The sequence below is a fragment of the Schistocerca serialis genome, chromosome 4 (genome assembly GCF_023864345.2).
Source record: "Schistocerca serialis cubense isolate TAMUIC-IGC-003099 chromosome 4, iqSchSeri2.2, whole genome shotgun sequence".
Taxonomy (NCBI): Eukaryota; Metazoa; Arthropoda; class Insecta; order Orthoptera; family Acrididae; genus Schistocerca; species Schistocerca serialis.
The window spans coordinates 751,356,718-751,383,872 of record NC_064641.1 but is presented as its reverse complement, the minus strand read 5'-3'; the positions used below and the strand labels follow the sequence as shown (position 1 = coordinate 751,383,872).

At 44.5% G+C, this 27,155-nt stretch overlaps 1 protein-coding gene across 2 annotated transcripts in view; it reads right to left on the bottom strand.

Moving 5' to 3' along the window:
- The window catches only part of LOC126473285 (4-hydroxy-2-oxoglutarate aldolase, mitochondrial-like), a 78,806-nt gene that overhangs the window by 19,338 nt on the left and 32,313 nt on the right, over window positions 1–27,155 (bottom strand). Inside the window, exons 2-3 of one of the 2 annotated variants that reach the window (XM_050100241.1) lie at window positions 5,720–5,848; window positions 1,137–1,234 (exon numbers count right to left, since the gene is read on the bottom strand). In XM_050100241.1, coding sequence (XP_049956198.1) covers window positions 1,137–1,234; window positions 5,720–5,848 — 227 coding nt within the window. The remainder of the gene's footprint in view (window positions 1–1,136; window positions 1,235–5,719; window positions 5,849–27,155) is intronic. The other variant, XM_050100242.1, reaches the window with a different exon arrangement.

The window sequence follows — 27,155 nt, the reverse complement described above, 5'->3', positions numbered from 1 at the left end:
ATGAACCTGACATATAAAGCTATAAGTATAGCAAAAATGATTTTTTTGCCGAATCATTTCTGTAAAATCGTTTGAGAAAGATTGCACGGCGTGCACATCGATTCTGTCATCGCCAATCAGCCAAAAGGTGAGAAACGTTTGTCGACGTCCCCTTCTGAACAAGCGAATGGACCTGCCCAGCGCTTTGGACGAAAATTGCTCACTGCGTATCGGCCACCGTACCCTGTGCGGACTCCACAAACTGAAAATACGAAATTGCAAATATGTACAGAAACGCCAGAGAAAACGCGCCTGACGGCTTTTAGGACAGACACCATGTAAATTTAAAGGAAGATAAATCCATATCATTGTGCAGTTAATTATGACGACAGCGTGAGCTTCCTATAATACCCTCACAATGAAGTTTGAAGGAAATATTTTGTCAATCATTTATCACCGATCTGCACGTACAGTCACTGAGTAACAATAAGTCTCGTAATATCAAGTCTGTGTGACTGAGGATTCTAATTCACAGCAGCGCAGTGGCACTGGACCCAAACAGTCAATCAGTCGAAGTCGTAATGACGAAAAATGTTTCCATCAAGGGAAATTGTCTGGCAAGAGTTGAAGAGTCATAACATTACTATTTTGGGTAGTCAAATAAAAATAGGAGTAAATGTTACCTGGAATGCACTTACTATCCTCAGCAGGATTCTCTAATTTATATGTCCCGTATCGCTGAGCCAAATAGTTTACAATAAATGCGTCTTATCTGTTTTGGCTTATGGACATGCAATTCAAAACCATTAAAAAGAGTGAGGCGTACTTGGCGAGCGAAGCTGAAACTTTATTTGAAAATATCTAAAAAGGATAGAATATAGCCCTCGTTGACTTAAATATGAACTGATCGTAACTTACCACCTGAAAAGTCTACTGGATAAAATTCTGCGGATGTCAATGGTCAAGTGGTAATGTTAGCCTCAAGCACAACTCACATAAATAAGAAGTGAAAACGAGGCAGGTACATATTATATTATACGTCTACAGAACAACTTTTGCAGTGACATGTATCTTTAAAGTGAGACACCTGCAGCAAGAAAAGAACGAGCTATTTCCTAAGAATCCACTATAACAATAACTTGTAGCTTTTTTTTTACCGTCATGCTGCTCTTGAAGTAACTGGGAGAAATGACCATCACGGCGTCTGCGCCAGCGTCGGCCATCTTATTCGACATGTCGATAGTCATCTGAGTAGCTGTAAAATGTAAGAAACCAACATCAGCTCACGATACTTTTAAATAGTGGATAACTGATGGATATGAGAAGAAAGTGCATTTTACAATGTTTCTCCTTCCAGTGCTTTAATCTGTAATGCTGATAAAATTATTGTTAGTTAATTAAGGAGCTAAGTGACTGGCCTGCAAAGGGCCAAGGTACAAACATACACTTCTGGAAATTGAAATAAGAACACCGTGAATTCATTGTCCCAGGAAGGGGAAACTTTATTGACACATTCCTGGGGTCAGATACATCACATGATCACACTGACAGAACCACAGGCACATAGACACAGGCAACAGAGCATGCACAATGTCGGCACTAGTACAGTGTATATCCACCTTTCGCAGCAATGCAGGCTGCTATTCTCCCATGGAGACGATCGTAGAGATGCTGGATGTAGTCCTGTGGAACGGCTTGCCATGCCATTTCCACCTGGCGCCTCAGTTGGACCAGCGTTCGTGCTGGACGTGCAGACCGCGTGAGACGACGCTTCATCCAGTCCCAAACATGCTCAATGGGGGACAGATTCGGAGATCTTGCTGGCCAGGGTAGTTGACTTACACCTTCTAGAGCACGTTGGGTGGCACGGGATACATGCGGACGTGCATTGTCCTGTTGGAACAGCAAGTTCCCTTGCCGGTCAAGGAATGGTAGAACGATGGGTTCGATGACGGTTTGGATGTACCGTGCACTATTCAGTGTCCCCTCGACGATCACCAGTGGTGTACGGCCAGTGTAGGAGATCGCTCCCCACACCATGATACCGGGTGTTGGCCCTGTGTGCCTCGGTCGTATGCAGTCCTGATTGTGGCGCTCACCTGCACGGCGCCAAACACGCATACGACCATCATTGGCACCAAGGCAGAAGCGACTCTCATCGCTGAAGACGACACGTCTCCATTCGTCCCTCCATTCACGCCTGTCGCGACACCACTGGAGGCGGGCTGCACGATGTTGGGGCGTGAGCGGAAGACGGCCTAACGGTGTGCGGGACCGTAGCCCAGCTTCATGGAGACGGTTGCGAATGGTCCTCGCCGATACCCCAGGAGCAACAGTGTCCCTAATTTGCTGGGAAGTGGCGGTGCGGTTCCCTACGGCACTGCGTAGGATCCTACGGTCTTGGCGTGCATCCGTGCGTCGCTGCGGTCCGGTCCCAGGTCGACGGGCACGTGCACCTTCCGCCGACCACTGGCGACAACATCGATGTACTGTGGAGACCTCACGCCCCACGTGTTGAGCAATTCGGCGGTACGTCCACCCGGCCTCCCGCATGCCCACTATACGCCCTCGCTCAAAGTCCGTCAACTGCACATACGGTTCACGTCCACGCTGTCGCGGCATGCTACCAGTGTTAAAGACTGCGATGGAGCTCCGTATGCCACGGCAAACTGGCTGACACTGACGGCGGCGGTGCACAAATGCTGCGCAGCTAGCGCCATTCGACGGCCAACACCGCGGTTCCTGGTGTGTCCGCTGTGCCGTGCGTGTGATCATTGCTTGTACAGCCCTCTCGCAGTGTCCGGAGCAAGTATGGTGGGTCTGACACACCAGTGTCAATGTGTTCTTTTTTCCATTTCCAGGAGTGTACATTTACACCAGCGAAATGTTTCAGAAATGAATTGTATTTATTTTTAATGTATACATGGTGAGTCACCTAACATTACCGCTGGATATATTTCGTAAACCACATCAAATACTGACGAATCGATTCCACAGACCGAACGTGAGGAGAGCGGCTAGTGTAATTGGTTAATACAAACCATACAAAAATGCACGGAAGTATGTTTTTTAACACAAACCTGCGTTTTTTAAAATGGAACCACGTTAGTTCTGTTAGCACATCTGAACATATAAACAAATACGTAATCAGTGCCGTTTGTTGCATTGTAAAATGTTATTCACATCCGGAGATATTGTAACCTAAAGTTGACGCTTGAGTACCACTCCTCCGCTGTTCGATCGTGTATATCGGAGAGCACCGAATTACGTAGGGATCCAAAGGGAACGGTGATGGACCTAAGGTACAGAAGAGACTGGAACAGCACATTACGTCCACATGCTAACACCTTTTTATTGGTATTTTTCACTGACGCACATGTACATTACCATGAGGGGTGAGGTACACGTACACACGTGGTTTCCGTTTTCAATTACGGAGTGGAATAGAGTGTGTCCCGACATGTCAGGCCAATACATGTTTAATGTGGTGGCCATCATTTGCTGCACACAATTGCAATCTCTGGCGCAATGAATGTCGTACACGCCGCAGTACATCTGGTGTAATGTTGCCGCAGGCTGCCACAATACGTTGTTTCATATCCTCTGGGCTTGTAGGCACATCACGGTAGACATTCTCCTTTAACGTACCCCACAGAAAGAAGTCCAGAGGTCTAAGATCAGGAGAAAAGGCTGGCCAATTTATGCGTCCTCCACGTCCTATGAAACGCCCGTCGAACTTCCTGACAAGGGTCAGCCTAGTGTTAATTGCGGAATGTGCATCATGCTGATACCACATACGTCGACGCGTTTCCAATGGGACATTGTCGAGCAACGTGTACGTGTGTACGTGTACCTCATCCCTCATGGTAATGTACATGTGCGTCAGTGAAAAAGACCAATAAAAAGGTGTTAGCATATGGACGTAATGTGCTGTTCCAGTCTCTTCTGTACCTAAGGTCCATCACCGTTCCCTTTGGATCCCTACGAAATTCGGTGCTCTCCGATACACACGATCGAACAGCGGAGGAGTGGTACTCAAGCGTCAACTTTAGGTTACAATATCTCCGGATGTAATTAACATTTTACAATGCAACAAACGGCACTGATTACGTATTTGTTTATATGTTCAGATGTGCTAACAAAACTAACGGGGTTCTATTTAAAAAAACGTAGGTTTGTGTTAAAAAACATACTTCCGTGCATTTTTGTATGGTTTGTATTAACCAATTACACTAGCCCCTCTCCTCACGTTCGGTCTGTGGAATCGGTTCATCAGTATTTGATGTGGTTTACGAAATATATCCAGCGGTAACGTTAGGTGACTCACCCTGTATATGTGTATACACGCTCGTAAAATATAGGTACAATATGTCTCTCCTAAGAGTCGTCAGGTGCTCTTGTATTTCGGCGGCTGTTAGCTGTTTTGTTTTTGTAACATGTTACTGGAGCAAGCCCAAACAAAGACTACTTATTGCGTCTTTAATAGGGTGCTCAGTGTCGACGGAATGCGCCTGTTTGTTCCCTGTTACAAACAAAATTAGTTTTGAAGTTGAATTTTACATGCAAAGTCGGTACAGCGGTCCCAAGTTAGTCTAGTGCGATATTCGTTTGATCGATATTCATTAACAGGGACAGTAAAACACTAAGAATAACAAGTACTTCAGCAGCGCCCTGCTCCGTGCTGACCGCTGCAGCCATGCGGAGCATTACTCAGTCGCTGCTGGAGTACTGGCATTTGAGCCACGGTAAAAATTGCTGTTTTGAAGAGCGCGCCGCAGCGCGTAGTGTGAAGCAGTCGCCCTCCGTTTCTGGCGGTGGCGCCGCTGTGGCAATCGCAGCTTTGGTGTCTCCCTCTGGTGGGAAAGGGGAAAGGTAGCCTGTTCACGTGCATTTAAGGGGCGCTATGAGCGCGCCAATCAGTCAGTCGGGGTCAGTCTGGGTGAGTCTGGAGTCAATCTGGGGTCAGTCTCCCGTCCCCAGCTTGCTAGTCTGTCTCTAGTCCGAATTTGTGGTGCAGTGAGAGAACTCAACGAGTGGTCGCCCGGTCGGGGGCTTAGTTCCTGCATCTGAGTCTGCGCGTTAGGCCGCTAGTCTACTCGTGTTTGCTCAGGGAATGGTCATTGGCGGTTGAATCGATTGGTTGGTCGGTCGCGGGCTGAGACACAAGATGACTTGTCCGCCTTGAGCGTTGGCGCATGTGAGGTCGCCACGTGAGTCCAGTGGGCCGCGCCGTATAGCGAGGGGCAGTGGATTCGCGCCCGACACGAGAGCAACAGGAGTCAATCCACGACATCGGTCTGGCCGGTGCGAGCTGCGACGCCGTGAGACGGGAGATCGGCGCACCTTCCTGCGTCCGTTGAAGCGGCTGGCAGCGGACGGTTCGAGAGAGCGTTTTGGAGGTGCTGCGCCAGGTCTTCGCCAGAAATCGCAGTTTATTATAAGTTAAGTGATTGATGATATGTTGTTTCATGTTCTTGTTAGGTCACCAGCCTCTTTGTTTTGAGGTCGCCCCACCATTCTTCTCCGTTTGAAACTGAAACCACATATCAACTACGTTGCTCTGTGAGAAGATTATAAATATGTAATGTTCTACTGAATTATAACCACATTCTAAAGATAATGCTGAAGATAGTTGTGACAGATAATGCGGAACGCTTGTACTTGAGGTAAGTACATGAGGACTGCGTTACGGCTTTTCAGAACGAAGATCTTTGTAGAATTCAAAGTAAAGTCAACTCACACTCGCATGAAGATCCAGCGATCACCAGCTTGCCGTTAGGGGTGAACTTGCGCACTTGCCGCACCATTTCAATTCTTTCCTCGGTACCCATAAGAGGGTATTCTCCATTTGAGCCCTGCACCACATAACCTGTAAAAATAAGAAGCACTGAAGTGGTTATTCACGCCCGGGTTCCCGGGTTCGATTCCCGGCGGGGCCAGGGATTTTCTCTGCCTCGTGATGGCTGGGTGTTGTGTGCTGTCCTTAGGTTAGTTAGGTTTAAGTAGTTCTAAGTTCTAGGGGACTTACGACCACAGCAGTTGAGTCCCATAGTGCTCAGAGCCATTTGAACCATTTGAAGTGGTTATTTGCATATGGCTATATTATTTGCGCGCAATAGTTTAGCTGCAACCACGCAATAAACTTTGTACTAACAATTACAGCACTTGCTCTATTTTTCCTTCATTATGTGAACATTATTGATGAACATTAATTGGAACAGCCCATTGTCTATATAGTGTTCTCGTGCTAACCTCAGCGATTCGTCTATATATGAACGAGATTTTTGTCCAGCATGAACAAGTTTGGTTTAAAATGGATTTATTGCTAAATATTTTCAAACAGTGCGTACAGTATATATAGTCACATAAGAATAAAGATGGAATCAAGTGACATGTGAACAAGACGTAGAATGCTTTTGTAAAGCATCGCATGTCAGCAGTGATATACGCCACACTGGAATACAGTGAATAGCCATACTTGCAATTTAACGATATTTAATTAGAACTTCTCTAAGGCCATTTTCGGAAAGTGTGTAAAGACTGCTGCTCGATACTTGTACAGGTTTGTGCTCAGGGAATACTGTACACATTTTAGACAAGAAGATGGAAGCTCATTCCAAAATAAGTGGAAAGAAGACATAACAAAATGACAGGAATAGGTGTTTTTAAGAAAGAATGAATGAAAGGAAGTAATACCTCTCAACATTGTGCTCAAATTCTTTTTCATTATTCACTATCGCTCTCACCTTACAATCTATAGTATCATTACCTTTTGTCAGTTACATCGGTAAGTTTTACGCTAAAATTTTCTCGGGATTGGAAGAAAGCTTTTCTGAAGCTTTCTCTTCGAACTTATTTTGAATTTCCTCTACAGACATTTGCAAGTATCCTTATCAGAAGAAAAACTTGGACAGTCTTTGATGTTCTCTAGGCCTTCACCCCTCAAAGCTACAACCGACCATCTAGTGTTGGATAAGATAGTACCAATTCCAGTAGTGTCCACCTAATGGCGAGAAAAAGACGTCACTTTCGGTTAATAGGTCAACGATTGCATATCCCTTACTTATCTTCAGTTGCATTCTTTATATTCTAGGAAATATAACATAGATCCAAATCCACGGGGTTTTCCATGATTCTTTTTTTATCTTTAAAAACAGAGCACTGATGCCATTTTGAGTACCAATGGATAAGGCAAATTACTAGACTGTGGATGCTGCTGCAAATGTTTTTGAAGGGAAGAATATTTGCCGATGGGCAAAGTGAATGAAGTTATTTCTAACTAATAATGAACATCTGGACACTATCACACTCTGGGAGTAGATTACTCCGTTTTCTTCTCTTACGCGCAAACCGTGGAGCATAAATTTTTGTCTCCTATTCCCCTGTGCGGCCATGGTTGGCAAGGTGTCACTTATGCTGCACAATAAAACATCTGTTATGTTCCAGTTGCTTAATGAATTTGAAATTGTTGGAATCGCTGCCTGTCCACATCTCTGCCACGCTAAGGCAGACGTGAAACACTAACCAGACGCGCCGAGACCGTTGGTGTGAATTGCGAGACCACTGGGAGAATGCCGCCCGCGACAACAGTAGATATTTATTCTATTGTTGACATTATTAGAGTGGGCGCATTTACGCTTTTCAGGGTTCGCAGTTACGGACACATTACACCAGATATGATGCATCATTCCGTACTCAGACGCTCATTTCGTAGAGGACTACTGGTCGTATTGAGTCCGATTGGGTATGCCAGACAATCTGCGTTAAGGCTTTACGAGGGGCTATCGATGTTCTAGCCTTGGAATGTACCTTATTTCCTCAAAAGTATCCCGACGCCCATTAGTGGTTATTTCTGTGGGGTGAGTCCACCCTTCGCCTTTATGGCAGCTTGAAATCTTCTGGGAACACATTCAATTAAGTGTCTGAGTATCTTTAGGGTAGTGGTTCCCATCCTGGGGGTAATTACCCCCAGAGCGGTTAAATGAAATTTACTAATAGGTAGAGACAAAAGAATTCAATTGTGTTTCAGTCGCAAAACTAAACTTTTTGTACAATACTAATATTAACGCGCAACAACCTATGGTGGAGTTTACAGCTTGTGAAACAAATACGTGAACACCTTCCTCACGTAGTCCACTCATCACATAAATTCTCTGTACTTTGTACCATGCATCCATGATAGTAAATGTGAGACATACATATCACATATTCTTAATTATGTCATCAAAATACCTTTTCCTAATTGTGAGTAGTTCCCATAATAGACTAGAAACTGATCTGTTATTCACTTCGCAACAATGAACCAACAAGTTGACAACAAACACAAAAAACAGTAACTATGTAAAAACTACTACGGCCTTCAGTGGTCAGATAAAATGCAGTGATGTTGGACTCCAGGGTCTGTAGAGAAGTCGTCGGTCTAACAAATGTGTTCTCGTCAGTGCACTAGGCAGAGCAATTATTTCAGGGATGTTGTTGTCCACAAAGCATTGCCTCACACAACCTGCTTTATGACAGAGTGCATTGTCATGCTGATGCAACCACTCACCATAATCAAACTGTTCCTGTATTGCACGCAGAGTACGATGCTGTGAAATGTGTTCGTATCCTTCGGAATTCAAAATTTTCTTAAGTGCTGTGAATGGACTAAACTGTTCATGAAAAACACCCCCATAGTTAACACCACATTCTCTATACTACACTGTTGACACTGTTGACACCACACATGACGGCAGGTAACGTTCTTCAGGCATTCACCAAACCCAAATCCTTCCATCAGATTGCCACAGAGTATGGCGTACTTGCCTGACCGGCTAGCTGCACGGTCTAACGCGCTGCTTCCTGAGCGGGAAGGCGTCGCAGTCCACAGCACGAATCCGCCCGGAGGATTAATGTCGAGGTCCGGTGTGCTGGCCAGTGTGTGGATAGTTTTTAAGGCGGTTTTTCATCTGCCTTGGCGAATGCGGACTGGTTCCCCTAATTCCATCTCAGTTACACTATGCTGGCGATTGCTATGCAAACACTGCCTCCACATACGCATACACCATAATCACTCTACCATGCAAACATCTGGGGCTACACTCGTCTGGTATGACACGTTCCCAGGGGTGTCCACTGGGAGCCGAACCGCACAATAACCTGTGTTCGGTGTGGGACGGCGGTGGGGTGGGTGGACTGCTGTGGCCTGTTGTGGGGTTGTGAACCACTGAGGGCTACGGCGGGACAAAGCCTCTCCGTCGTTTCTAGGTCCCCAGTTCAATACACAATAAACGATGGTGTAGTTCCCCACTGAAGAGCCCCGTTTCCAATTGTGCTTAAACCACGCTGAGAGGCGCTTAGCATTGAATATAGCAACGTGTGGCTTAAGAGGAGCATCTCGATCATTGTACCTACAACGACGCTCCACAGTGTTTGACGGTTCCTATGTCAGTACGAGATGTCTGTCTGGTCTTGGTTCAGCTGCGGTTGTTTCTTTGCCTTTCCTCTTCCAAATCACGTCACCGAACAGTCGACTTGGACAGCTTTAGAAGGTTGGAAACGTTCTTTATGTATCTGTAAGTTGGGTCACACCCAATGGCTAGTCCACGTCCGAAGTCACTAAACTCTCCTGACAGACCCATTACGCTGTTACTGCTTTTCGTTGCAAATGCAAAACTCCCCAACTCCTTTTATACGGGCGGATCCACCTCTCGTGACACCTAGCGCCAATTCTGCACTACTTAAGGGTGTCCGGATACTTGTTACCAGATAGTGTTTAGGTCTATGATTTAATCCTGTGCTGGTGCAAGGAATTATTTTAACTTGTCGCTTCTTTCACTCTGGCAACGATTAGTTAATGTGAAAAACACCAGACTGCATCGTGGTATGGATTTCGCTATAATCTGAACAAGTAAGTTTTAAGGTGAGAAGAATATGAGGACTCATGGATGGCAATAGAACAATTTCAGTGGCAGCAATATCTATTGATTACAGTCTCCTCTACATCTGTAACCATACACTGCAAACCATTGTAAAGTGTATGGCAAAGGGTACTTCCCGTTGTGCCAGATACACTGATGTCCAAAATTAAAGCAACAAAACAAAATTTTGCAAGGTTGCTTTTATTTTGATACAAAACATTATAAACAGGTGATAATAAAGTAGAAACAACGTAAAGAATACAGAACATAAACAACTGCAACATGCATAATGGTAGACAAAAATGTTCTTCTTTTCTTTCAACTAATGGATTTTCACACGCATTCTGACAATCAGTTAATGTGCTCAGTATGGGATGTGACTATCTCTGGCAGTATTACAGGCCTGACAACGACGGGGCATACTGTGAATGTTGTCATCAGTCGCATGTTGAGGCAAGACCCCCCATTCTTCCTGTAGAGCTGTTCGTAGTCTTGGAGAGATGTTGGTGGATGCTGATGTGATGCAAGCAGTCTCCCTAGTGCATCCCAGATTTGCTGTTTGGGATTCAAATCAGGAGAGTGAGCAAGCCACGCTATGGATGCAATATCTTCCGTTTCCAAGAAAACCTCAACTACCTGTACTCTATGAGGTTGAGCATCAGCGTCCATCAGTACGAAGTCTGGGCCCACAACACCTTGCAGCAACCGCACTCAGATCGGTTTCGGTGCGAGTGGCCACCGTTAGCGGACTGTGCAGCCCCTGAGAGTGATATCTCTGTGCATGGTGCGATCTTGCAGTCGGTGTGGCAGCAGACTGTGTGGCCTGCAACAGCTGTTTCTCTGCATATGGTGCGATCTCACATTCAGTGTGGCAGCAAACTATGCAGACGGCAGGCAGCGAGTGGAGTGCTTATGTAATCAAGCATTACATATTTATAAAGAGCTTCACCTTGCTCCTGCAAGTTAATAGGCAATCAATCATTTGATGGACTTCTTCCAAGAGTGGAATAAATTTCCCGCCATTTTCATTTGTTGGAGTGAAAGGATGTATGCCAGGGTAGTCTATGTATTTGATTTATTTTAGGGATGTATGTCAGGCACTCCTCACTACTTAGCAGAACAATAGGGAGTCATAAATCAATCGATCAGCTCGATTGACAGCTGCCAAAACTGCACACATGCTGGGGCAAGAGTTGGAGAAGTCTGTAGAGCACTTGTGCCAGAGGGATGGGGATGGGGAGGAGCGGTGGTTTCTCAGGAGGTCAGATTATCCACAGGGCACATAAATCAACCCACAGGATGTCATAAATCAATTAGCATAGCAATGGATTAAGGTTATAAATCAATCCGTTGCCAAAATTCCGCTAATACTCTCTTTGCTCCACTACTCAGGGCTCTGTTTTAAGAACCAGGAACACTAACATTACCTTGCTCTTTTATTGCTGTAAAGCTGAAGTTTCTTAAAAGTGACATTTTAGATACTGATGTCAGCATGCAAAGAAAATTGCAGTTTCCATAACGACAATACAAGAATTCAAGACAACCAGTATTTACTACATACAGACTCAAGTTTGTGCCAGAAAGGAACTGTACAAATGAGAATTGTTTAAAAAGTTACCTTCACATGTTAAGACCAATGATGATACAAAATTATTTCAGAATTTAGCCAGGGATAATCTGATGCCCCATTGTTTCTATTCAGTTAAAGAGTATATCAACTGACAAACTGCCTATTGGCTTCTGTCTCGGGTTCTTCGGCCGACGTTCATCTAATGATTTTTCCGACGTTTCGCCAGCACGAGTGGCTGGCATTGTCAAAGCTTCACCCTCCATTGCCGGTGGTGAACTCGAGCCGAGCTCGCGGCCGCAGACTATATGTACCTGGCGCGCCAACGTCCGAGGGCTTCTCCGCTGCCATTTACGGTGCGGTTCTCCTCTTGCTACCTGCGACGGTCGTCCGCTGCAGTACGGGAAGCCAGGATCCGTTTACCTTAAGGCTTTCCTCTTTCTTGTTGAAACTGTTCGCGTGTTTTTGTATTCCTACAGCTTCTCTAAACAAGCGGGTGTGATAGTGCTTCTCTACAGCCAGAACTTCCGTGTCGGCGAATTTTATTACGTGGTCGGTCTCATTCAGTGCGTGCTCTGCCACGGCCGATTTCTCCACCTGCCCCAACCTGCAATGTCGCTTATGCTCTTTGATCCTGGTGTTAATGGATCGTCCAGTCATTCCGACATAAACTTTTCCGCATGTGCATGGTATACGGTATATTCCCGACATTGCAAGTGGGTCTCTTTTCTCCTTCGCCGGTCTAAGACACTCTTTGATCTTCCTTGTCGGTTTGAAAATCGTCTTTACGCCATGTTTGCGCAATATACGGCCGATTCTGTCCGTCACTCTGGGAATGTATGGCAGAAAGGCCGTACCCGACATTTCTTCTTCTGGTTCTTTACTTCGCCGAGTGTTTGGCTCTGTTGCACTTCTAATGTAATTTGTGGAGTACCCATTGCTCCTCAGAACAGTTTCCAGGTGTTGCATTTCTCGTTTGAGGTGTTGCGGCTCACATATTCGTCCTGCTCTCGTTACGAGCGTACTAATCATGCCTCTTTTCTGGCTCGGGTGGTGGTTTGACAGTTTGTGCAGGTATCGGTCCGTGTGTGTCGTTTTTCGATACACGCTGTGTCCCAGGTTTTCGCCGTCCCTTGTGACCAGCACATCTAGAAATGGCAGTTTCTTGTCTTTTTCTACTTCCATGGTAAATGTTATATTGGCATGGAGGCTGTTCAAGTGCCTTAGGAAGTCACCGAGCTGTTCTTCACCATGGGTCCACACCACGAAAGTATCATCGACATACCTGTACCACACCTTAGGTTTGCAAGGCGCCGAGTGCAGTGCCTGTGCTTCGAATTGTTCCATGAAGAAGTTGACCACCACTGGACTGAGAGGACTACCCATGGCGACGCCTTACATCTGTTCGTAGAAATCACGATTCCACGTGAAATAGCTCGTGGTGACACATGCATGGAAGAGCTTTTTGATGTCTTGCGGGAACATGGAACCGATATGCTCCAGAGCGTCACTGAGTGGCACTTTCGTAAATAACGAAACAACATCAAAGCTGACCAGTATGTCGTTTGGTGCAAGTTTCAGTAGAGAAATCGGCCGTGGCAGAGCACGCACTGAATGAGATCGACCACGTAATAAAATTCGCCGACACGGAAGTTCTGGCTGTAGAGAAGCACTATCACACGCGCTTGTTTAGAGAAGCTGTAGAAATACAAAAACACGCGAACAGTTTGAACAAGAAAGAGGAAAGCCTTAAGGTAAACGGATCCTGGCTTTCCGTACTGCAGCGGACGACCGTCGCAGGTAGCAAGAGGAGAACCGCACCGGAAATGACAGCGGAGAAGCCCTCGGACGTTGGCGCGCCAGGTACATATAGTCTGCGGCCGCGAACTCGGCTCCAGTTCACCACCGGCATTGGAGGGTGAAGCTTTGACAATGCCAGCCACTCGTGCTGGCGAAACGTCGGAAAAATCATTAGATGAACGTCGGCCGAAGAACCCGAGACAGAAGCCAATAGGCAGTTTGTCTACAAGTGGCCACGAAAGCCTTAACAATTTTGTAGTATATCAACTGTGTATTTTTGCTTGAAAACTACACTTATTTATTAAGAAGTAAACAATCTTTGTGTTGCGTTGTTGTGTGTATGTGAAGTGTCAATCTAACTCGTAATCCGTTGAAAACTATTCTTTTATTTACAATGAAATATTATTTCGTTGTGTTGTGGTACTGAACAGAAGTTTCAAACCCAAATGCGTATTGCTGAGTTTGTATTTTTAATCTTGCATTGTAGTGAACTGTATTGCCCATTATCACGTGGTACATTTGTGCTGCTGGTGTACTCAACTGTATGAAATAAAGAAATAAGCAAATAGACATCTGTCTTTTAATCTCCGCAGCTGCTATCGCTTAACGAGTAAGCTACTCTTCTTATGGAGTCGTGAACGTTAGGCAATTAGCACGACACACAACCCGTCTCTGTGTAAGGGCATGATGTCACCATCGTTTTGTCAAAGTAACGTGCGGTGCTTCTCGTCGTCAGCGCTAGACGTGAGGTAATGTAACGTTTGATCTCATCACATGTGAATCCCGGTCCTTGAATTACGCCGAAAATGCTTCGTGGTACGTGATGTGATTCTGACGCAACATTGAGTGTGAGCCGACCTTAATGAGCCGGCCGTGCTGGAACCTTGGCCGTAATCCGAGAACACCAGAGCGGACAACGGGACGGCCAGTTCTACTGGAGCGCGCTTGTTTCTTGGCTGCTTCACCTGTACGTCCACTGCTAGTCTACTGGGTGGGCACTATCTCGTGAGACACATCCTTTGTGAATCATGTTGAAAGACTGACATCACGTACCGTACCGGAAACAGAACCGTGGATTTTGGCCTCAACAGAACCGCGGGATTCTGGCTCCTCGCGGATAATACAGTTACCGTCTGACCACCCATACACACTTCATTGCCAGCTTCAATGTGCCAGTAATTCTTTCTGTGACGTGTATTGGAATAGTTCGACTGGGAACAGATTTGCCTGGGAGAGGTCAGAATTTCTGCTTCGATTTCAGATCTGGAGCGAGACATCACCTAGAGTAAAAAAAGATTCTCAATTACGATTTACGTATGCCTGAAATAAATACATCAGTTGTTCCAGATCAGGTTTCTTTCCGCATGTATTTGAGAACCACAGGCAATATCGCGTCATGCCTCTCGACTATGGTGAGCGGTTATCTTATCACAACATTGCCATATTTTACAGATACACTCTCCTGTGGAAATGAAGAGTCTTATCGCCAACCGATACATCGAGAATGACACAGCACTTACCGACAGAATCATATTGTCATAGTTATCATTAATCGGTTCACTCACTGCAGAGAGTTATGATCTCATTTCTTCATTCTTTTCTTGAGTAAATGAATCTGCGACTATACGTCTCTATCCACAGCGATCTTAGGCTCTTCTATATACAATAGGCCGGTAATGTTTTTCGTTTGATCCAGCTATCAATGAGGTCTGTGAAAAAAGTACTGAGATCGACTATTTATCTACGAAAGTTTTTTTTTTTAAACAACAATAGTGTCCCCTTCAAAGTAGATCCCTTCGGCAGAGCCGTTCTTCCGTCTTGGTAGCAGCGCCGAAAGGATTCGACTGATTGGGTCTTTAACAAGTCGGTCACATTCTTTCACCAGAGTCCCAAAATGATGAACCTTTTACGAATTTCTTCAATTTCGGAAAAAAAGTGACAAGGACACAGATGACGTGAACTGGGGGTTGGGGCCGGGCGGGGGAGGGGGGGTGGGGGGGTGGAACAACATGAAAATCTATTGAGATCAAAAATTCCCTGATGCAAGTGGCCGTGTGAGACAAGTGCCTTTGTCATGGTACAGCATACACTTGTCGGCAATGTCTCGTCTCACTTCATTCAGCTTTTTCCTGACCCTTCAAGGACATCTTCGCAGAACACTTGGTTGACAATTTGTCCTGAAGGACAAATCCTACTGTCAAATACACAAATCATCATTGTTTTGATCTTTGATTTGCTCGCTCGAGCTTTTTCACTCGAGGATATGTGCCACTCCTCACTTTGCCACTTTGTCTCAGGATCGAACTCAAAAATCCAGGCTCCATCTCCTGTGCTGACATGACTGAACCATTCGCAGTCATTGACAATCCTCTCAAGAAGATCGACACATACGTTGTTCGAGTGTCCTTGTGCTCAGTTTGAGGTTCTTTTTAGCACAGACCATTCGCATGTGCAAAACTTCGGGGAAAATTTGATGTACGGTGAAAGTGTTTAAGTTTAACAGGCCACTCATCATCCCTATTTGTTAAACGTCAGTCTCATCTCACAAGAGCACGCACACGTTCGACGTTTTCGTCGGTTTTTGAAGGTCCCTCTGAGCGAGATTCATCTTCAATGTGTTTTCGGCCTTCCAAAAATGATTTTTGGCAGCAAAAAATATGTGCTCTTGATAAGGAATGTTCCCCACAGTCCTGTTTCAACTTTTCAGGGGTCACACTCGCGGGTTCCACAAGTTTAACGAAAAACTTGGGGGGCATAACATACCTCTAAATTCCGCTGTTCCATTTTCGTAACAGAGAACAAAAACCGAGCTTCGGTGAAGGTACTGTCAAAAATCATGTGATGGATTCAAGGAACTGAAACTCGGTCTGAGCATTATAGCGTCCCCAGTGCCATATTACGAAAAGACAATATTTATAAAGAAGACATTCATAATTTGTAAGAGATTTTTTTTTCATGTAGCCGTAAAATAATAATTTCTCTGTGTAGGTTTAGATTGCAAAGAAATAATTTATGACAGAATGATCTAGAGAGACGCCCAGTTACGCTCTTTTGTTAATTTTTTAGTCGACTTCACTTCCTCTTTTGTCTTGAATGTGTCTAGAGGGACATCTTGCGTGTGCTGACGAATGTAAGCATATTTGTATGAGTTAAGCATATAATATACTGATTTAAATTTATTGTACACTTTTAATTTGTAAGAGGTGATCCCGATTTCATGTCCGCCTTCCTTGAATTAACCTGCATTCAAGTAATTTACAGCTCAACAATCGCAGCGGCCGATGCAGCCAACGACGCCATTACGTGGCGATATTAACTTATGAAAAATTAGCGGAAGCGGAAAACTCGCCCGCTATTAGCATAATATCAATTTTTCTCCACAGCCGCACGAAGTTGCAGAAATACATAGCTTTAAGATTCTTATTTTCAGTAGCATAGCCGAGACCCAGAGCCAGGACTCTGACTACAATACAATGGTTAACGGAGGTAAGAAAATACTCTCGCGCGTGTGTGGGCCGCAATTGTAATTAATAACTAAAGATCTTTTGCTTTAACGTCAACTGACTAGCCGAGGAAATTTATATGAAAAGTTTATTGCATTGCTCAACTTAAATATCATTTTTATTAAGGCCCACCACGTAAGTCGGCAACAATCAAAAAAAAAAAAATAATAACAATAATAATATATACATTAAATTAAGACGGCCGACGGACGCGAGATTGGCGCCGCAACTTTGGGGCCCGATTAATATGATTCTATTGTAATGAATGTAATTATGTATGTGTCTAATTGTTGTAAAATATTAATGCTTGTATGAATTCTTTTACATGTACAACAACAAAACCACACCCTGAGGAGATCTGGAGAGGAAAAAGTGTAGAAAAGAAAGAGGATTGCGAGAAAGAAAAATAAGTAAGGTAAGGCCTATTGTGCAAGCATCCTGTGTAGCTCTGTGCGGAATATCGAACACATGTGCACATGAGATACCTTCGGTGTTTTGTGTATTTATGTGTTTATTTTTGGAGGGGATAATTATTCGTTTTGTGTATTTATGTGTTTATTTTTGGAGGGGATAATTATTCGTTTTGTGTATTTATGTGTTTATTTTTGGAGGGGATAATTAATCGTGTGTGTATCAGTGTTAAAGATTCGTCAGTGGCTTAAAGTGAATTTAGTATGGGTAAGATAGGACAACCTAAAGCATCCGTACCAGAAGAACAAAATTCTGTTAATATGGAAAGTGAGGATCATTTGCAATACGTAAACGAATCCCAAGCCACCGCCTCGGATAACATAATTTCCGGAGCGGGGGGCGAGGATCTGTGGACGGTGAATGACGCTCCACAGCAGAATGGGAATAGAGTAACAACTCCACTGCCTGGGCAGGGGGGCCAATCGAGTGCTAGATTAAGCGGGGCACCAGTATGCTCACCGATTGCAGACCCATTTGCAGAATTTCTGCGCAGGTTAGAAGAAAGAGATAGGGAAAGAGATCAGAAACTGGCTCAGATGCTACGTGAGCAAGAGCAGCGCAATGAAGCGAAACTAGATAGGATCCAAAGCGAACTTGCCGAGATGCGGGACGCGTGCAAAGAAATACCCGATCTTGTGCAAAGCTTAGCCGGAGAGATGCAAAAATTACAGATATCGCAGGCTAGGCTTGAAGACAATGTCCAGACTTTAACCAACCGCGTGGATAATGTGGAGATAGATGCACGGAAAAGTATTGACGCATATTTGGAAGTGCAAGCTCAAAAAGTAGAAAAAGAATTAAATGAATGGCTAGAAGTAAAGGATCGCGAGATATCTGCAAAGATTGAAAGCGACGTAAAAACAGCTGTAGAACAAGCGACTGCGGCCGCGAGTGTAAATATTGACGCCAGCGTTGCCGCACTACATGCCGAATTAATACAGATTAAGTCCCGTGTGACTGCGGAGTTGCCAAATTGGCAACAGGAGGTCGCGCGGAGACTGTCTGCGTTGGAAAGCAATGTAAACAGTGGCGGACAGATCATGAATCAGACTCCGCGTACTGATTACTATAATAACGCTGACGGTAGCCAGGGTGCGAGTGCGCAACCGCAACCTAATGCGAATTATGAGCACGAGCAACATGCGATACCGTGCAGCGCACATCACGAAGTGATGAATGTCCCAGAATGTAGCAATCGGACATGCAAAAAAGAGGACAATGTAATAAAACACAGGACATTCCAACCCTTCAATAGCGAAAAACGAAATGTCCACCCTGTTGTATTTATTAAGAGCTTCAGGAATGTGTTTCCCAGGACATGGACGGAAAGACAAAGAATACAGTTCGTGGTCTCCTTTATTCAAGGTGACGCGGCACTGTGGGCCACCGACGTGTCCGAAAAATGTCTAACGATGCAACAGTTTGAAGGTGCATTCTTGCAAAAATTCTGGTCCGATAGCGTCCAAGAAAGACTACGAAAGGAGTTGTACAGTCCAGAAATGTACAATCCTAAGATGGGAACGTTACGCAAATATTTCGAAAAGTATATAAACAAAACCAGGTACTGGGACGAGCCAATGTCCGATCGTGATATAATCAGATTAATAAAAATGAAGTTGCCCAGTGAAATTAAAAGATATTTCATCAATGTGCCGGAATACGATATAGAACAATTCATGGAAATAGTGGATTCTGTTGACCTACTGATCGAAGATATGAAAACCGAAAACAAGTGGAACCATGCAGGCTATAATCAACACAAAGCCGATTACAATAGCAGCCACAGTAACGGTAGTAACTTAGTACCAAATGGTAACGGGAATAGGCAACAGCACCGGCAACAGAATCAAGGCACAAACAATGGCAATGGTTATAACGGCAACGGTTATAATCGTGAAAATCGAAAGAGACATCATGATGGACGCATGAGTAATGGACATAATGGTAACGGCAATCCGCAATGGCGGAACAACCGAAACCAGTGGCGTGGTCGTAACGAACCGACACCACAGTGGCAACAAAACACAGCGCCACAATGGAACGCCAACCCAGGTCCGTCACAGAACAGGTCAGGGAGTTACAACCGACCACCACAAAACCAGAGCCATACACAATATCAAAATACACCATCGGGGAGGCAGGGCGGCCAACCCAACAGTAGCAACAACAACAACCAGAACCACAATGTGAGGTTAGTGGAAGTGACAGACAACTGTCAACCCACTGATGCTCATACGTTAAACTAAAGACAGCCACAATACGCTCTCCGTTGTTGGCTGCAGGATGGTGTAGTGAGGGCACATTCACGGATGACAGCCATAAACTTTGTATGCTGAGATACAATGAAGGAACAAAAATAGAAAAGGAACTTGTAGACATACCGCAGACATGTAACCGAACCGACAAAAGTGTTGTGCAGGCTATATTGCAAGCAGATATGTATGGAGCACCAATACACATAATAGTCGATACCGGTGCGTCAACCAATGTCATGAGCGCAAATTTTTACAAGTACTTGAGTCAAAATAATAGAATACCAGTATTGCCAGTGAAGAATTGTCGTGTTACAGGTGCAATAGGTGCACAATCTCATATCATAAAGCACCAGGTGCAAGTCGAGTTTACGGTAGGAAATGAAGCAATGAAAAGCTCGTTCCTAGTAGTTAAGGGATTAGGTGTTGCTTGCATCCTGGGGATGGAATTTTTACGCCAGAGGGACGCAAAAATCGACCTCTTGTGCGGGGAAGTAAGCCTTATGAATGAGGGTAGACGGGTAATTTTGCCACTGTTGAGGACACGGGAAGTGCACGGTAAATATTGCCGGAGCTTTCAAACGAGATTCGAAGGAATACAGGTAATGAATTTATATTCTGACTTAAGTACAAGACAAGTATATTTTAAAGATTTTATTACTGAAGACAAAGAGGAAAAAAGGAAACTGATAGCCATGAAAGTTAGGGAGTCAGAACATTTGACTGAAGCACAACAAAACGAATTGACTCAGCTACTTACAGATTATGAGAATGTGTTTTCGGAAAAACCCGGTGTTATCGAGGGCTACACCTATAACATCGAAGTGGTACCTCACGATACTTTCTGTCACGCAAACTACACCATTCCGTGGTCAAATAAGGAGGCAGTTACCAAGGAAATAAGAAAAAATACTTACAAAGACTTAAAGAAGTTCGCTCAGTAGAGCAACGTTTACATTTGTGTGTAGTAGGTTAAGTTTATAGCGTATTTTTTCTGTGTGTAAATGTTCCGATTTTAGTGTAATATTTAAAGACAATGAGGCACACAAGATTAGTGCGATTCAATTTTGTAGATGTTAAGGAATAATAGTATTTTTAAGCAATTGCATTTTGAAGAAAAAAATGAACGTAGGTTTAAGAATATGTTAAAAATTTCATGTTGAAAAATGCTTTAAAAATATTTTTAAAAAAATTCAATAGCATGTAATGATGAAAGAATTTTTCATTAGTGTGTCATGAATATTTTTGAACTGTAGTAGTAATGCAACTTATGAAATTCAATATTATAGTGTATAAGTCGTTTCATGTATTTATGTCTATACCGATCTTGAAATATGCTCAATCATAATTTACTTAACAATGTGAGTGCAGGGTGTACATCACCCAAGGTACCTCATGTGTTGTGGACAAGGTACAAAGCAAATCAATAAACGCGACTACCGCTAAGCACTGTTAAAATATATTGCCATCTGCTAAGGCAGAGATTTGCACGATTTTGTAGTGCAAACAAAAGTCACAAATCTAACATTAATCTAGGAACTTGCACGCTAGGCCTAGATTATAAAATGTGTACAATAATGCGAGAGGCAAGGTTTTGTAAAGTCGAGCCTGGCTCTGGAGAGCAAGTACGCAATGAGTGGGCAGACATGACATGGGGACTTACCTCAGATGAGACGGAAATACAATTGTATAGTCAAAAAATCTGAAGGCAAGTACGACTCTAAGTGGAAAATAAAAAGAGATAATTAGTGCGAGAGACTGGTAAAATCCAGCACTAGCCAAAATCCAGTTCAGACTGAATGAAATACATTAGTGTTTGTGAACTAATCGAAACAGTTACTTTAAGCAGTGTGAAAAACTGTGAAGGTGAAACTGTGATATGGACAGTGAAGTGCTAGTATTGAACGTTCAACAGCGGTGAGGACGCCAAACGCCAATATTACGCACGAAAAACTGTGAATTTGCCTATAAATGTGAACTGTTAACGTGAAGTGAACCCACAGTCAATATTTTTGGGACAGACTGTAGTTTCAGTGAGCACAATAATGCGAGATTGGAATGCGATGCGTGGACTGTTGCAAAACAGCGACCGCAGAAACGGCGAATGTTTGTGCTAAGCTCGTATTGGGACACTCACCAGTGCCTGCGAGTGCGGCGAAAACATAAATAATTTTATCAAGACAAAAACTGACGTGTAATGGAAACAGTATTGCATCAAAACTGCATTCACGGGAGAAGGTCCATGTCATGTTTTCTGCAAGACAGTGCTAGCTTGACACTCGGAAACTGGGAAAACTTAACAACAACTGCCGCACTAATAAATGCTCCTTTCCCACTAGCGTAACCATCTGAAGCGGGAAACAAATATTACGTTGGTTGTGTGTGTGTTTCATGTACTACGTCGGAGATGCGTAGCAGAGCTGACTCCTGCCAACAAGAGCGGGGGGCGGATATCATCCCACTCCGCCACGCCCGGCCGAGACAGAAGCGCATCGCCAACGGTGCAGCCGATCAGCTGATTCTGACGTTCCGCGACGGCGAGACACACGCTGGCGTCGAGCGGGCGTTGACCTCTCCACAGCCGCCGCGAACGCCGAGCACCGAACACACCAACCGACGCCGTCGCGAGCCAAACGTCGCGGCGTAGATCATCAACGACACCGCAATCAATTGTTTTAATGACCTCATTTTTTGCATAGTGCAACAAAAATATTTGTATGCACATCCTGTACTCCAATGACATTCCAGAAACAATTAAGTGAAAGTGACCAAAGCAGTTAGTCTGTCGCTCCGCCGAGGTTTTCCCCAGGTTTCCCTACGGCCGCGCCAAATGGGGAGCGAACAGTTGACACCCCTGGGACTTCAAATATTCCGGACTAACTCGTGGTTGTATACCTTGAACCTCATCTGTATTACACTTTGTGGACAACACACCTCAGTAATTTAACGCTTTAAATATACGATTTGACATATGTAAACTGTGAAAGAAAAATCTGCGTGTGGACACGGTGGACATGAAAGAGGAAATATTTATGTCAAAAAACACGAACATTTTTTATGACATAAACATTTCGGGGGGCAATATAGCGTCCCCAGTGCCATATTACGAAAAGACAATATTTATAAAGAAGACATTCATAATTTGTAAGAGATTTTTTTTTCATGTAGCCGTAAAATAATAATTTCTCTGTGTAGGTTTAGATTGCAAAGAAATAATTTATGACAGAATGATCTAGAGAGACGCCCAGTTACGCTCTTTTGTTAATTTTTTAGTCGACTTCACTTCCTCTTTAGTCTTGAATGTGTCTAGAGGGACATCTTGCGTGTGCTGACGAATGTAAGCATATTTGTATGAGTTAAGCATATAATATACTGATTTAAATTTATTGTACACTTTTAATTTGTAAGAGGTGATCCCGATTTCATGTCCGCCTTCCTTGAATTAACCTGCATTCAAGTAATTTACAGCTCAACAATCGCAGCGGCCGATGCAGCCAACGACGCCATTACGTGGCGATATTAACTTATGAAAAATTAGCGGAAGCGGAAAACTCGCCCGCTATTAGCATAATATCAATTTTTCTCCACAGCCGCACGAAGTTGCAGAAATACATAGCTTTAAGATTCTTATTTTCAGTAGCATAGCCGAGACCCAGAGCCAGGACTCTGACTACAATACAATGGTTAACGGAGGTAAGAAAATACTCTCGCGCGTGTGTGGGCCGCAATTGTAATTAATAACTAAAGATCTTTTGCTTTAACGTCAACTGACTAGCCGAGGAAATTTATATGAAAAGTTTATTGCATTGCTCAACTTAAATATCATTTTTATTAAGGCCCACCACGTAAGTCGGCAACAATCAAAAAAAAATAATAATAACAATAATAATATATACATTAAATTACGACGGCCGACGGACGCGAGAGCATCTGGAAGGGATGACCACATCGGCCTACATAAGTAGAACAATACACCGTTACCAGTTCGCTCGCAGTGTTGTCAGTCTTTTCTCTCACACATCGTATTTGTTACTCTTCGTCGTGGTCTTCAGCCTCTGATTTTGCGTGGCAAAAATTTACCCAAGGAATTTGAAGTAGCTTTGACTGACACACGACGATAAACTCCTTGTAACGCTAAGTTCTTCCACTGGGTGACCCAGCACTTCGACGTACTTTCAGAGATTGCTCAGGGATATCTTATGATTATTTGCGTATGAAGGACCCACAACCTCCAGCGGTCCATTGCAGAGTAACAACGTAATTATGACTTATTCTGTTTGTTACTTTAATGACCATTTTTTTCTGTGAAAATATCTTCACAGCAATGATGAAGCCTGTAATATGCATAACCAAAACGTACGAAGCGGAAAACAGAGTAAAGCAAGAACTGAAACTTCTGCAAGGTTCGCAGGAGAGCTTCTGTAAAGTTTGGAAGGTAGGAGACGAGGTACTCGCAGAAGTAAAGCTGTGGGGAGCGGGCGTGAGTCGTGCTTCGGTAGCTCAGATGGTAGAGCACTTGCCCGCGAAAGGCAAAGGTCCCGAGTTCGAGTCTCGGTCGGGCACACAGTTTTAATCTGCCAGGAAGTTTCATATCAGCGCACACTCCGCTGCAGAGTGAAAATCTCATTCTGAAAGCAAGAACTCTTAGGTGCAAAAGTGCTGTGATGCGGCTGCCATCTTTGCTGGAACAGCTCGTTGCATCGTCGTTGTGGCGTGCATTCAGTGAACTCATACAGAAGCGAATATCGTCCAGATTCTATCCATATTATTGCAATGTATCACTGTTAATGCACAACTATCACTGCCGGACAGCAAAACACTAGTCAGAACCGAGCAGTACTGAATACAAGCTTGAGGGCAACGGCGTAAAGAGCGCATTGCTGTTGCCAACGACAGGTAACATGAGCGAATCGAAACAAGACACCCAGTGCATACCATAGACATTTGCACCGTTGCGCACTATTTCCAGTACAATTGAGGTAAGAAACGAAATTCAGTAGCTCTGTAACGAGCCTCCTGAGACTGTACATCCCTTATACTAAAATTCTCAGAATGTTTCCCTAAACTGCCTCTGAAAGTTTTTCTGGTTCACCCTGTATAATGGCAACATTGGTTCTTTTTGTCTAAGGAACACGAAACATCTTCTTCCAACAGCACACATCGAAGGTATCAATTCTGATCTTGTCACCACGTTTCATGGTCCAGATCTCACAGATATAAAAGCACACAGCGAACACCAATGATTCCACTTTCATCTTTTCTGTTTTGGATATTTGCCATTTCTGTGACATCTTAGTGAGTTAAAACATTGCGGCTCGGCCAAGGACGATTCATCGTTTTACGATATTGCAGTGCCTGTGTTATCATGAAATACGATGCAAGGTTCCTTTGGACACACATGCATGGAGCAGGTAATGTGGCGACTGCAGTCACTATGAAATTCATTAAATGTAGTCGCAATTGCGAGTACGGATAACCATCAGCTGTAGAATGGGATGACGACAATGAAAATTTGTGCAGGGGCGGGACTCGAACCCGAATTTCCCGCTTATCGCGAGCGGTCGCCTTACCGTTTGGCTACCCGTGCACGACTCACGGTCACGTACACACTTCCTTATGTCGTCGACCATGTGTCTACATGCACGCATGTCCAGGGGGACATTACGTCTTAATTCGGAACAACATAGGCACTGCAATCGTATTTATCCGCCGACACCGGACGAGCTACTTTCAAGTGAAATGTCTCACATGTACGGCAATATACATAATGGATGTACGAGTACAGATCGTAGACGTATGGCTGACGACATATGGAAGTTTGGGTCTGGCTTTGAGTCGTGCGCCGATAGCCAAATCGTAAGGCGACCGCTCACGATAGGTGTAAAATCCGGGTTCGAGTCCCGCCCCTGCACAAATTTTCATTGTAGTCGTTCCATTCTGTACCTGATGGTTGTCCATATTCGCAATTGCGATTACATTTAATGTGTCCATAGTTTTATTCCTTTATCACAATTCCTATGCGCTGATCAGATATCGCAGACATACGCATTCATTCACTACCTCCAGAGCCATTAGGCAACTTGTAAGTTGGATTTGATCTAAACCTTGTCGAGTACAATGAGACGACAAAAGTCAGTGTCGAACATCCCTTTCCCCGGCGTACTGCAGCACTTCGACGTAGGCTAGACACAACTACTCCTTGGCTGTCCCTGAAGAAATATTGAGCCATGCTGCCTCTGTTGCCCGTCCATAATTGCGAAAGTGTCGGCCCCAGTAGCTGAGTGGTCAGCGTGACGGATTGCCGTCCTACGGGCCCGGGTTCGATTCCTAGCTGGGTCGGGGATTTTCTCGGCTCAGGGACAGGGTGTTGTGTTGTCTTCATCGTCATTTCATCCCCATCCAGCGCGCAGGTCGCCCAATGTGGCGTCGAATGTAACAAGAAATGCACGAAGGCGGCTGGACCTGCCCCACAAGGGGCCTCCCGGCCAATGACGCCAAACGCTCATTTCTAATTTCAGAGCGAAAGTCTGGCAGGTGAAGGATTTTGTGCGCGGACTAACCTCTCGATTATGTCCTATAAATGTTCGATAGGATTAATGTCGTATGGGTGGCCAAATCATCCAGTAGAATTGTCCAGAATGTTCTGACATGGAGTATTGTTATCCACACAAATTCTACATGAAGTCCATGGATGGCTGCAAATGGGTCTCCAAGTAGCCGAACGTAACCACTTCCGGTCAATTATTGGTTCAATTGGACCAGAGGATCCAGTCCATTCAATGCAAACAGAGGCCACACCATTATGGAGCTGCCATCAGCTTTCACAGTACCTTATTCAGAGCTTGGGTCCCTAGCTTCGTGGAGCCTGCGCCACACTCAGCCGTGCCATCAGCTCTTGCCAATTGAAATAGGGATTCACTTATAAACGCCACGGTTTTCCAGTCGTCCAACCGATATGATCACGAGCCCAGGAGAGAAGCTGCAGGCGATGTCGTGCTAATAGCAAAAGCATTCGCGTCGGTTGTCTGTTGCCATAGTCCATTATCGCCAACTTTCGCCGCACTGTCCTAGCGGATACGTTCGTCGTACATTCCACATTGAGTTCTGCGGTTATTTCACGCAGCGTTGCTTGGCCGTTGCTTTCGGCCATTAAGGGAAGGCCGCCGGCCACCGCGATGTCTGTTCTTGATACTGTGGATCTCGGAATACTGAATTCCTTAATGACTTCCGAAATGGAATGTCCAATGCGTCTAGCTCCAACTACAATTCCGCCTTCAAAGTCTGTTAATTGCCATCGCGTGGCCATAATCCCGTCGGAAATCTTTTCACATGAATCACCTGCCCTTTTATGTCTTGCGTACGCGATACTGCGACCATGTGTATACGTGCATATCGCTTTCTGTTATACCGGAGCCAAGGTAGCCCCTGAAGGCCGGCAACCCATATTACAGCACAGAGGACGAGGTTGTCTATGCCCAAGACGTACCAAAAGCACCATGGTAAACACCAGCTATTTACATACAAGATAATGGAAACAGACATTCCGAAGCACTACTTCCTCCAGGGGGAGTTCGAGCCACGGCCTGCAGGAAGTATCACTACTCCAAAACCTGACTGGCTGGAGACAGCTATTTAGAGGCTAGAACCAGCCCCGAAGTTCAGTTCACGCCGGATGCCGACCTCG